Here is a 13,442-nt window from a genome sequence, read left to right as displayed (position 1 = left end):
CCCCTCCCCTGAAGGCAGTAGATCCTGCCTGAAGTGAGAATGACATATTCAGGAAAACTAGCCAGAAGCCTTTGGACTTCTCTAAGTCTCAGTTTCGTCTACAACCATACCACCCTGAACACGCCTGATCTTGTCTAAGTCTCAGTTTCACTCATTTATCAAACAGAGAGAATAAATGCTCACCTTGCAGGACTGATGTGGACTGAATGAGATGACAATGTGAAAGTTGAATGAAAACTATAAAGCACCCCCACTCCCCAGCTTGACTCTTCCCTTCCGCCTCCCGCCACCAGCTTGACTATTGCCTGATTATTCTCCTATGCGAGTTGACGTCTCTCCTTTCAATGATAGGACATTTAAAGAAAAGCATTTGTTGGTGGGTGACTGAAAACCATAAGCATCATGACGGATGCACAAACCACACAGGCCAAGTGGCCGGGGAACGCCAGTAGGCCGCCATGACTCTGTACCACATCTTACCTACATCTGCCCTTGAGGCTTTGTCTGACTTTCATATTCCTGGGTCTAATTCTCTAAGTTTATGGTTTCCCTTTGTTCCAATGTACCCCATATATGGAAATACTACACCACGTAAAATCCAGTGTAGAAATACAAAGAAATATTTGCCAAAGCAGCATCTCCAACAGAACCGTCAACTTAAATAAACTACAATGACAAAATTCTAAACAAAAGCAAAGACACCACAAAAGCATACTCTATGGGGCATTATTCCCTGAATAAATGACATTTTTGTGGCTACGGCCAATCATCCCAGTTTATGACAGAGGAATCCTCTTTCTCCTTAACATGTACTTGAAAGATGCTTACTATCATCTCCAAACTTCAGTTTTCCAATATAAAGATCACAAGTTTTTATCTCCATCTTTTACCAAATCTCTTCATCACTTGATTAAAGATTCCCTTCTGATAAAACAAAAGGTTCCTGCTTTAGAAATGCATTTAAACATAGGACATCTCATAAAAAATAGAGACAAATATTATCATTGAGCTTTAAAATGTTTAGAAGTTAGCAACCCCACCTCTGTTTCAGTACTCTTTGGTCGACTAGTCCGTTTTCAAGGTTTTCAGCTGCATAGAAAGATGGTGTCTGCTGCCCACAGTTGTCTGGACTAGGGAATTGTTCATCCCTGTCACCAAGAAAGAAGAGTTGGGTTAGGACCTGTTCAACAGGAGCCACAGCTGTTGAATCTCATGGCTGCCCTGAGGGTAGAAGACAGCCCACAGTGACACCATAATCCAGCTCCATGTTAAGGTTACAACTAAGAAAACAGAAAAGAAAGGACACTCTGGAATCATCTCACACAGTGGTTCCTACATGCCAGGATGCAAACTGATACCTGCTCACAATGCTATTTGCTCCAATCGGTCATATTATAAATGGTGTTATGGCAATCCTTTCTTCTTTGAAATAATGGTGATAATAGAATGTTATCTTTAGGGTGCCAGGGTGGCTCAATTGGTTAAGCAACTGCCTTTGGTTCAGGTCATGATCCCGGAGTCCTGGGATTGAGTCCCACATCGGGCTTCCCACTCTGCAGGAAGTCTGCTTCTCCCTCTGACCTTCACCCCTCTCATGCTCTCTTTCACTGTCTCTCTGTCAAATAAATAAATAAAATATATTTTAAAATGTTATCTTTATTGGTTAGTATCCCTATTCTGCCAAAAAAACAAAGTGATTAGCTCTACATCAGATTCCTTCTCCAGTCCCTGCCATTATTTTGAGGGGGGGGGATGTCTCTTCTCTGTGGAATCCAATACTCTTAAAACCACAGTCCACTAACTACCCCCCTTTACAGCTGGTATGGCTGAAGCCCAGAAGGAAAAGCAAGTTGCTCTCAGCATCAGGCTCCTCAGTAGCGGTGCCAGGAGTTGACCTCAGTCTTCTGACTTTCTTTGATTTCTCTACCAGCTGCAGCAACAACAGCAACCGAAAAGCAACTGCAAATACTCCCACCTATTACAAGTTCCTGTGATTTGCTCAAGTCCGAATAGGATGCCAAATACTTTGGCCAGATATGGCCTACAAATACTTTTCAAAAGAACATACTGGGCAACCATTAGCCGTTAAAAGAAGTCTGCACTAGATTCGAAACCCATCTGCAATCTCTGATCCAGAACGCCATTATCGACTCTTTAGAAGGAGTCTTAAGCATCGTTTAGTCTACCTACTTCATTTTGCAGTTGAAACTAAAAAAAGCCAAGCAAATCTCCAAGGTCAGATGAGTAGCTATCATCAGAAAAAAGGTTTGAAATCAAGTGTTTTGAAACCTAGCTTCAGGGTTCTGGTTACTACGCCCAGTTTCCTAGCTTTAGTAAGCACTTCCTGAAAGGGTTTAATTAAATAGCATGCAACAATATATTTGTCACAGGACAACATATTATTTGATAATAAGCAAATATAGCCAATAAAAGCTTAAACCTAGTATAACCAATAACCCCACCTGCAACTGTGGCTTTGTACCAGATTAATTTAACCAGTCCTTAAAGTGATTAAGCTTTTTACCACTAGAGTGAAAAGTCGCCACTCATCAATTCCTGGATTACCAATGTTTCAAGTCTTGGCTACACTTGCAAATGGCTTTCTTTACCAGGGTAACAAAGCTTCGAATTTAACGTGAGACTGCTTTGAAGGAGGAAAGATTTTCTCAAAGCTTATGATACAACCAACATCAGTGTGAATTAACATGAAGTTAGGTACTATATCACTTTTCGCAACCTACAGATGAAGCAACAGGAAAGTCAACATTTAACATAATCAATCCAAGGCAGTCGTAGAACCAGGAATGCAGCCCAGATTTCCTGGCAGTCCAGCTAGTTCTCATTTACTGGAGAACACTGTAAACTGATCTGCAGTGGAAACAAGGCTGTCTGTTTTCTTCCAAGCTGTGCCTCAGGCAATATCAAGATTCCAGTCAACTGAAGGGAACTTCCAACTTAGAAGGCCAACCCATCCAAGAATGCCGGGAAATTACTTTAAGGTTCACACCCACCCTTTGCAAGAATGGCGTAAAAGCATGCTATGGGAACTGCATCAGAAGTCACATATTGAAGAGTGTGATTTTTACACAGATATGTCAAAACAATGTTTAGGAGAAATCCTTGAAACAAATCAGAGGGTAGAATCTTCAGAGCAACCACGGACCACTCCTTCGAGACCACCTGCCCCACTCTGTGTTCTAAATACCCAAATATCCTAGAAATTAAATTACTGAGGCCAAGTCTCTTTAACCTTGTATTGCTTATCAAAGAGCAAGGCAGCAATTATTACAGATTTAATCTGAAAAACCAAAGACACAGAATAGATATCATCAAACACCATAATCTTACTTTAAAAATTAATGAATAATAGATCTGTGGCAATTATTTAACCTTTGAAACTTGGCAAAAAGTCTCAAATACAGAAAAACCAAGTCAGAATATTTGAAATGATCCTGGGGCATATAGATTTGTAAAGTGAACATTTTAATTTGGTAACAATTTAAATTTGGTAATTAATTTAATTTAATTTAATTTAATCACTTCTTTCCATTGCAGAAGTCAGTGATAAAAACAAAACAAAACAAAAACAACCAAAAAAACAAAAAAAACAAAAAAAAAAAACAAAAACCATCCCTGAATCTCAAAGGCACCACCAATTCTTCGACATGATTTCTGTGGGATGTGATCATAGCATTCACGATTCGAAGAATACCCCCTGAGAAATTAGAAAACTCATTGTGGCAAGAGTCTTCAGCAAATGATACTGCGAAAACCTCTAGAGGAGAATATAAATTACTTACTATAAGAAATTCTTGGCAAATAAATACATGAATAAATAAACAGTTTTGGGGAAAAGCAAAGGAACACCAAAAGATACCTTTCCTAAAACCTGATTTTAAAAAACCCCAAACTGCAGGAGTCCCTTTGCACTTGTGTTCTACGTACACTCTAACCACCTGCTACAGAGCTTTCTATATAGGAACTCCCAGTTCACGGGACTTCCCTAACAACTGGGGTCATTGTTCAAAAAGCAGTGTATTGAAAAAAGAAAAGAAAAGATGTAGATCGATTCATGAAACTTTCAAAAGTGTCCTTAACGAAGATACTAGAAATACTGTGCCTACAAATTTGCTGAAAATGGTCACAGTTTTCAAAACATTTTTAACCCCCACATGTCATGCTCTAGTCCACATCGAGAAAGCACAGCATCAAAGCTAAGGTCATTCAAGAAGAGACTTACTCCCGGGCTGCTCCTGCTTGAGCGAGGGAGGCTGTTTCTCTAAGGCTCCCAAGGGGCTCCAGTCTTTGACTCTTCTGCTTATATTTTTTAATTAAATCCATCAGAACAGCCTGGTGCCCAATTTTCTTCACCAATTGCTGAACCATCCGATCATTAAGAGCTAGAAGAGCGGCCCCACTTACTTCTTCCTCTGGGAAAAAGAAAAAAAAAAAGTCTCCACATGCTTGTCCAGTCCACACACACAACACTCTGAACAGGCAAAGTCACTTCTGATTTTAAAAGGATCATCTAAACTTACCCTCTGAAGTTACAAAATTATCTCCCTTTGACAAAGAAAGAACACTGACACCTTATCATTCCCAACAGCTGTCTGCTCCTAAGAAAGTATCAGAATGTTGAGTCACAAAGAAACTTTTTGCTTCCCCAGGGGGCCTCCCCACTTCGGATTATTCTCTGTAAGAGGCACTGTTTTTATAAGAAAAAAGGTTTCTCTGAAAATCCTTCTTTATAGTAACTCCCAGGCAATATCCAATACTTGTAAATCCAACACTGATCAGAGCACAGGCTGCATTCTTTAAAGACAAAAGCGATATCAAATGCCAATAGCCAAGGTGTATTTTGGCTAGCTCTTCCTACTTGGCTTTATTTCAATTTCTTTTTCGAATATTACATCCTCCTCTGGATGTTAGGTACAGTCAATAAAGAAAGGGAAGTTCCCCAAAGTAGCAACTCCACACCCACATGCGCATGCATTAGGCAACAAGAGTAACTAATTACTAATTACCAGTAACAGAGGACAATCATTAGGTAGGCTGCCCTGTTAATATTTTTTCAAAGTGTAAACAACTCACCTTGAAACCTATGAACTAGCTCTCCTAAGTTTTTCTCCACCAACCAACTGCAGACCTGATCAACTGACCAGGTTTCCATGGCTGTGTCCTGTAAATACACCTGTAGAATGAGAGGTCAGAGAAGGATTCTTCCGTTTTTCTCTGGGATTGTTGTTCTTTTATTTTTTGTTTTTTCCCCAATCAGCTCTCTAATCTCAGCTCCTCCCTTTGCCAGACTCTTTGAGACTCTCAACACAAAGCTTCTTTAAGATTACTCTTTCCTGAATACACATCTAAAAGTTGCTAATAAAACAAATACTCTTTTAAAAAACGAGACCAGTTGGAAACTATTACCTATTTCCTAGTTCTCGAATGTCTTCACCTTCTCCGACTTTTTTTCCACAGCCATCCCTCAGCTTTACTAACAGCCCGCCAAAGCGGTACAATGGTACCCAATCCTGTACCATTAACACCCAGGTCTCCTCACAAAGAAAAGAAAGGTGTGAAATTCACCACTACTGGGCTCATCACGAAGTGGTTGACATTTACAAAAGGGGTGGGCAGGGGAGGAAGGGAGGAAGGATCAGATAAAAGCCTGACAGAGATACTTCATAAACCAAGACTGTTTAACCCCTTGTGGCTCCCAGCTAGGAAAGACAGCTTGTCCTCCTGATTACTTTGGTTTAACAAGGGGATGAAGTACCAACCAGATTTCTCAAGAGAATCTGAATGTTTCTTTCCTTCCTTCTGTTAATACCCTTTATATTCTATTCAGTCCTAGAACTTTATTAAACAGCATTATGATTGGTAAGATAAGTAGGAAAAAGAAGCACATTGATTGAAAACTTTAAAAGAATTGAGTTGGACAAATTTAAAATAGTAAGATAAATATGTTAATAATTGTTAAGTGAACGATGTGTATACAAAGCTGGCAAGATATGTTCTTCAACTATTCAGTTATTTTTACATGCCATTATTCTTCTGCAACTGCTCAGAAAATTTTAACAGGTATATCAGTTTCAGGATGCCTCGCTGGCTCAGTTGGTTAAGCATCTGTCTTTAGCTCAGGTCATGATCCCAGGGTCCTGGGATCAAGTCCCACATGGGGCTCTTTGCTCCGCAGGGAGCCTGCTGCTCCCCCTGCTTATGCTTTCTCTCTCTCTCTGACAAATAAATAAATATAATCTTTTTTTAAAAAGCATATCAATTTCAGTAATTTTTAAAAATTTCTCTTAGTATCTCAGTCCCTGTTTTTTATAATTCCATCCAAATTACTTTAAATGGACCAGGGAGGAACTGAAAAAACAAAACAAAACAAAACATTTTCATCTTTTAGCATTACTTTCTATTTCATCCTTTAAACAATGCAGATTTACTTGTTCATTGAGACACTGATTCTTCTATGAAAACAGCACAAAGCTACTCTTAAAGAAATGGAACCATAAGGAAAGAAACAAATATTTATTAGATTGTGTATTTAAATTTTATTGCCAGAAGTTCTCAAAATTATTATTATTGTATTTTTTGTTTGTTTGTTTTTGCGGATTTGAGTCTGTTAGAATTTCCAGCATCACAGTTGGCATTGTGGGGAAGGAAACATGTTTACCTTTCAGACTGCAACCATCTGAGAAGATAACGGTCTTCAAAATCCATTTCCTCAAGAACAAGTCCACTTCAAAGTAATAAGCTACATTCTCATATGCATTCACAAACACCAAGCTGCAAAACTGAAAACAAGGGTTAAATACAGAAGACTGGCTTGTTGAATTACAGCAGTGGATTTAATTTGCTAAGACAACAGTAGCCACAGAACTCCTCCCTTAGGCTAAGCAGCAATAGCACCGTGTGAAAAGTCATTATTTGCAAGACTCTGGTGTAAATTAAAAATCACACCTTCCTGTCACACTTCTGGCTTCCTTGTGAAAAGTAAGACTTTAAAAAAATAATAGAAAAGAAAAGAAAAAAAACTCACAATACTCTAAACTCCAAGATTAAAAGGTATGCAGAGTAGAAGATACTGCCCTGAGGCCATCAAAGGATAAAAGGAAATTTGAAAATAAAGTGAGTACTTGGAAACCGGCTCGTATTTTTAAACTCCCAGATATTTACCTAATTCTACTTCCAGAAAAAACAAAACGGTTATCAAATTATAACTTCATACGTACCTAATCAGATTAAAGAAGTGTAGTTTTGACCATTAGTTTTTCTGAGTATTTAAGAAAATAAAATAATATCACTTCCAAGACAAGGTAACATCTTTAAGCAGCAACCCTGCATCTTCCTCTCACATAAATAATGGATATATTACTTATGACCTTAAACTTCATTCAGGAACAGAAGACATGTCAAATGAGAGAATATGTATCCAGCAGCTTTACTTTGTATCCAGCAGTTTTCGAAACATCTGAAGTAATTTTGAAATGTGAGAGCAAGTATGATCCCTAAATATTTTAAGGCACAATAATAAAGAGAGAATGACATAAGAACGTTATGAGTGAATACCCCAGCCTTTGGGGTATTTTCATTATTCGATTAGATTGTGCTTTAATAAAATAAATTTGTAGTAAATATTAAAGGATCACATCTAATTAAAGCCAGGAAGAGATAAGATTTCAGCTAGAGCAGCTTGAGGGCAAATTTTATTTAATAAATTTGTTAAAGATCCAAAAAGGAAGATAGTACCAGCTGCCATGAATGTGGTTTATAATCTTTCAAGGGTGATGTGGCATATAACACCATCAACCACAAATAAGCACTTTTAAAGAAAAATATGAGGGGCGCCTGGGTGGCTCAGTCATTAAATCTCAGCCTTTGGTTCATGCCATGATCCCAAGGTCTTGGGATTGAGCCCTGCATCAGCTCCCTGCTCGGTGGGAAGCCTACTTCTCCCTCTCCAACTCCCCCCATCTGTGTTCCCTCTCTTGCTGTGTTTTTTTTCTATCAAATGAATAAATAAAATCTTTTTAAAAAATAAATAATAAATAATTTTTTTAAATATGAAAGCATCTTTTCACTTTTCTTGCTGTTCGCATTTTTCTTTTTCTTTTCCCATCCCAAAGCTGAGGCAATGGAAGGATTTTTAAAAAGCTTTGCCGGGGCATTAAGTCCTCTGCTGGACCAACGCCCTTTTGGTTCCCTGCAAAAGATGGCAAAGGACATCTCTAACCGTGGGTGTACTTGAAGGAAGAAGCCATTTAGCAAAAGATCAAATCCTATTAGCGAAAAAGAAAGAAGGGATTGGTACAAAAAAAACAGGTATATGGTAGTCACATGGAGCAACGTGCAGGCAGTTCTGTCGGGAGCAGCCTTGCTACCGCAGGAAGAGATGACATCATTATACTAAAGTAAAGCGAATCACGTCATCCACTTTGGAGCATTGTTCATTCCAACCATCACCCGACCAGCAGGTATAAAAACTGGAATAGTTAACTAGAATACCTTGCCCACCTTTGTCATCAAAATGTCTGCTGCGTAGGTAGCTCAGAGCTAGGTGAATGGTGATAAAGAAGTTAGAAGCCTTACCAAGAACATAAGACGTGTCCATAAGCAGAATATAATATATGACAGGCGCTGTAAAAAGCTGGATTTCCCCACTCTCCTGGAAATGGATTGAATGGATCTTAAGTTGGAATCTGCACAAAAAATACAGTTCAGGGGCTCGTGGGTGGCTCAGTGGGTTAGAGCCTCTGCCTTCAGCTCAGGTCATGATCCCAGGATCTAGCCCCTCATGGAGCTCTCTGCTCGGCAGGGAGCCTGCTTCCCCCTCTTTCTCTGCCTGCCTCTCTGCCTATTTGCAATCTCTGTCTAACTTGTGATCTCTGTCTGTGAAATAAATAAATAAATCTTAAAAAAAAAATACAGTTCATATAGTGAAAGAGGCAGAGAAAGGGAATCAACAGAACACACTAAAAGTAAAAAGCCAGCAAAAAACAAGTCATGTTTGAGGACCTGTAGGTGCACAGGACCGTCTGGAGTGGCCAGAGCAGACAGGCTCTGAAAGATCACTGAAGAGCTGGGAATCCTGTACCCCAGCTTACGGATACACATCAGCTTGGGGAAGTCGTTGACTTGATCGCATATTCCATGCTTTAGAGGGATTATTTACAAAGCCAAGTAAGATAAATTACAGGAAAGGGTGTTCTTTCTTGAAGTAAATTGTGTATGACAAGGAAGGGTTTAGCTTTTCTAAACATTCCTACATACACCAATTTTCCTTCATTTTAAAAAGACAGATGTTTATATTATCTCTCAAAAAATTATGGAAATGGGGCACCTGGATGGCGCAGTTAGTTAAGCACCCCACTCTTGGTTTCAGCTCAGGTCATGATCTCAGGGTGTCGAGATCGAGCCCCACCTCAGCTCTGCACTCAGTGCGGAGTCTGTTTGGAATCCTCTCTGTCTTTTCCACCTGAGTTCTGTCTTTCTCTGAAATAAATAAATAAAACTTTAAAAAAATTATGGAAATAAAATTTTTAATTTTTCCATAAATCCCTGACAAAAACAGACTGGGATCTAAACAGTTACACAGGCTTTTGTTTGTTTGTTCGTTTGTGGTTTATGTTGATGTGTTTCCTTGGCTTGGTGTCAGCTAACTGTGTAGATCTCAAGAGATATTAAGCAGAACCATATGAAATTGACGTTTTTGTACCTACAGGAGTCTCAGATCAGTAATTTCTAATGGTTGAACTTACCGACTAAAATCTTGATTTTCTGAAAACTACTAAATCTTTCTGGGTTTCTTGTGCCCAACAAAACTTACCAGAGGCATCTGTAATCCACACCACCCCCAAGAAATCTGAGGGAGAGGAGAAGTGGGGAACACAGTAATAGTAACTTAAACTTTATATTTCTACATTTGTAAAGAAACTAAGAGCAATTTATCTGGGAGGTTACTGAAACTAATGAAAACAATAGCAATGGGTGAGTGTCCCAGGACTTTCGAGACTCTTGAGTCAGAACACCCAGATCTTTTGGTCTCTGAATCAAACTTATGACTCATTCTTGCTTCTGCCTACTTGATTGTCAGAGTTAATGGGTCAACAACGCAGACTGCAATTCTCTGGTTTCTTGCCAGAGAATCCTGTGAGCCATGGTGTTAATTTTTATCAGAAGCTGAACGTGTATCTGAGAAGTCTTGATCGTCTGAAGCTGTCAATTTTTTCAGAATTAATTTATGAATTCCCATTAGTGAATTCAAACACTGTTTCATGTTTTTACTTAACTATGGTACTCGTGTTCATCTGGAAGGACAAATGGGCAAAAAGAGAAATTCTTGGCAAAGGATTTGCTTTCCCAGATGTTCAAAAGTCCGATAAAATTATAAGAAATGTAAAAGCGCGGTACTGGGGCAAAAGAGGACAGATCACTGAAACAGAATAGAAATCTGGAAACAGAAAAATACATATGGAAGTATTAAAAAGACGGTGATTCAAATTGCTAATGAGAGAAGGGATTATTCAACAGATTTTGTCGGGACTCTACCTCATATCACCTATAAACTAAATTCCACAGATGAGCTAAAGAATTAAATATGAAAATTAAATACAAAAGAAGTAAAATAATCTAAAATAAGATTGTAAAATGAAAATAAAAGATTGATATATTTGACTACTAAGAGGGAAAAATATTTATGTATATATGTAAAATATAATTATAAGGAATATAATGTTTTGTATGGAAGTATTGAATCACTAAATTGTATACCTGAAACTAACATTACACTGTATGCTAACTAACTGGAGTTTAAATAAAAATGTTTTTGAAAAGTTAAATACACCAATAAAAAATAGGAATCAGCAATTCATGAACAAAATTTTAAATCTGCTCAACATTCTTTGTCATAAAAATGATTAAATTCCATTTTTATCTACTCTATTGGAAAAGGTGAAAATTTCAAAAAAAGTTTAGCAAGAATGTGAGGACTAACTTTCTCTTATATATTGCTAAGGGAAGTATAAATTGTTACAACTTATTCTGTTGTATTATTCCCATTTCATAGATGAGGATGCTAAAGTTCATAGACATAATTCACCAAAAGTCCAGTAGCTCATAAGGAAAAGAGTAGCTTTGAATCCCAATCTCTCCAATTTCAAGGGCTACTGAGATAAGTGAAAAAATCATCAAAAAACTCCTACATTTGACCCTAACATAACATTTCTAAGACCTCAATGTGAGAGAGGAATCCATCAGAATCCTAGAAGAGAACATGGGCAGTAATCTCTTCGATATCAGCCACAGCAACTTCTTTCAAGATATGTCTCCAAAGGCAAAGGAAACAAAAGTGAAAATGAACTTTTGGGACTTCATCAAAATCAAAAGCTTCTGCACAGCAAAGGAAACAGTCAACAAAACAAAGAGGCAACCCACGGAATGGGAGAAGATATTTGCAAATGACAGTACAGACAAAAGGTTGATATCCAGGATCTATAATGAACTCCTCAAACTCAACACACACAAAACAGACAATCATATCAAAAAATGGGCAGAAGATATGAACAGACACTTCTCCAATGAAGACACACAAATGGCTATCAGACACATGAAAAAATGTTCATCATCACTAGCCATCAGGGAGATTCAAATTAAAACCACATTGAGATATCACCTTACACCAGTTAGAATGGCCAAAATTAGCAAGACAGGAAACAACATGTGTTGGAGGGGAGGTGGAGAAAGGGGAACCCTCTTCCACTGTTGGTGGAAATGCAAGTTGGTGCAGCCTCTTTGGAGAACAGTGTGGAGATTCCTCAAGAAATTAAAAATAGAACTTCCCTATGACCCTGCAATTGCACTACTGGGTATTTACCCCAAGGATACAGATGTAGTGAAAAGAAGGGCCATCTGTACTCCAATGTTTATAGCAACAATGGCCATGGTCGCCAAACTATGGAAAGAACCAAGATGCCCTTCAATGGATGAATGGATAAGGAAGATGTGGTCCATATACACTATGGAGTATTATGCTTCCATCAGAAAGGATGAATGGATAAGGAAGATGTGGTCCATATACACTATGGAGTATTACACCTCCATCAGAAAGGACGAATACCCAACTTTTGTAGCAACATGGACGGGACTGGAAGAGATTATGCTGAGTGAAATAAGTCAAGCAGAGAGTCAATTATCATATGGTTTCAATTATTTGTGGAGCATAACAAATAGCATGGAGGACATGGGGAGATAGAGAGGAGAAGGGAGTTGGGGGAAATTGGAAGGGGAGGTGAACCATGAGAGACTATGGGCTCTGAAAAACAACCTGAGAGTTTTGAAGGGGCGGAGGGGTGGGAGGTTGGGGTACCAGGTGGTGGGTATTATAGAGGGCACGGACTGCATGGAGCACTGGGTGTGGTGCAAAAATAATGAATACTGTTATGCTGAAAATAAAAAATAAGTTAAAAAAAAAAGAATTTACCCTAAGGACATTACCAAAGAACACAAAGATGGGAACTCTAGCAATAGCTAGAATGGCAAAGAAATTGGACTGGCTGTTTCCATAAATAGAAATTGAATACTGAATTATGGTAACTTATATTTAAAATGGATTATTATGCAGTAATTAAAGATAGTGTTTTAGAAAAATAGCAATACAGAGAAATAGCCATGAAATATCATTAAGTGAAAATAAGCTTATAATATGCTTTAATGTTTTAGGAGTATGAAATAGAAATAGAACTAACAACAGGGAAAACATGCACCAAAAGGGAAAAGTGGTTTCCTTGGTTTGACAGAATTAATGCATTTTGTTTTCTAATTTGTTACTCTCAGACTTTTTCATTGAGAAAATGTTGAGGGTAACAAATTAGAAAACAAATTTTATTTTTGGGAAAGTTAGGGTTTTCTTTTTTTATTTCTTTTAATAGCATTTTTTGGGAAAGATTTTATTTATTTATTTGATAGGGAGAGACACAGTGAGAGAGGGAACACAAGCAGGGAGAGTGGCAGAGGGAGAAGCAAGTTTTCCGTGGAACAGGGTTCCATCCCAGCACCCTGGGATCATGACCTGAGCTGAAGGCAGATGCCTAAAAACTGAGCCACCCAGGCTTCCCAAAAGTTAGGGTTTTAAAGATAAAAGATAAAAAGTGATATTTATGGATCATTGCTGGAGAGGCATCAATCCACCAATTCTGTACCAGAAGATCAAAAGAGCTAGCACTAGGCCAGATCCAGCCACAGAAGTGGTTTTAATTATTTTATTTTAAAAATGGAATATCTCTTTGAAATTCCAGATTCTTGGAGCACCTAGGTGGCTCACTCAGTTAAGCATCCACCTTCAGCTCAGGTCATGATCCCAGGGTCTTGGGATCAAGTCCTGTATCTGGCTCCCTGATTACCAGGAGCCTGCTTCCTCCTCTCCTCCCTCCTTATGCTCTCTC

General features: G+C 38.4%; 1 protein-coding gene across 6 annotated transcripts in view; it reads right to left on the bottom strand.

Moving 5' to 3' along the window:
- The window catches only part of SAMD3 (sterile alpha motif domain containing 3), a 56,732-nt gene extending 47,691 nt beyond the window's left edge, over positions 1-9,041 (bottom strand). For 2 of the 6 annotated variants that reach the window (XM_059177569.1, XM_059177572.1), the window contains exons 1-4: positions 5,425-5,571; positions 5,092-5,191; positions 4,241-4,430; positions 1,041-1,148 (exon numbers count right to left, since the gene is read on the bottom strand). In XM_059177569.1, coding sequence (XP_059033552.1) covers positions 1,041-1,148; positions 4,241-4,430; positions 5,092-5,170 — 377 coding nt within the window. In that variant the 5' untranslated portion in view covers positions 5,171-5,191; positions 5,425-5,571. Of the gene's footprint in view, positions 1-1,040; positions 1,149-4,240; positions 4,431-4,538; positions 4,797-5,091; positions 5,192-5,424; positions 5,572-6,676; positions 6,803-8,592 lie in introns of those variants that run through there. The other 4 variants (XM_059177570.1, XM_059177571.1, XM_059177573.1 and 1 more) reach the window with 4 other exon arrangements.
- Between the last annotated feature and the right edge of the window lie 4,401 nt (positions 9,042-13,442).

Source organism: Mustela lutreola, chromosome 6, assembly GCF_030435805.1.
Source record: "Mustela lutreola isolate mMusLut2 chromosome 6, mMusLut2.pri, whole genome shotgun sequence".
Taxonomy (NCBI): domain Eukaryota; kingdom Metazoa; phylum Chordata; class Mammalia; order Carnivora; family Mustelidae; genus Mustela; species Mustela lutreola.
The sequence above is the reverse complement of the archived record's forward strand: the minus strand, read 5'-3'. Positions and strand labels throughout refer to the sequence as shown.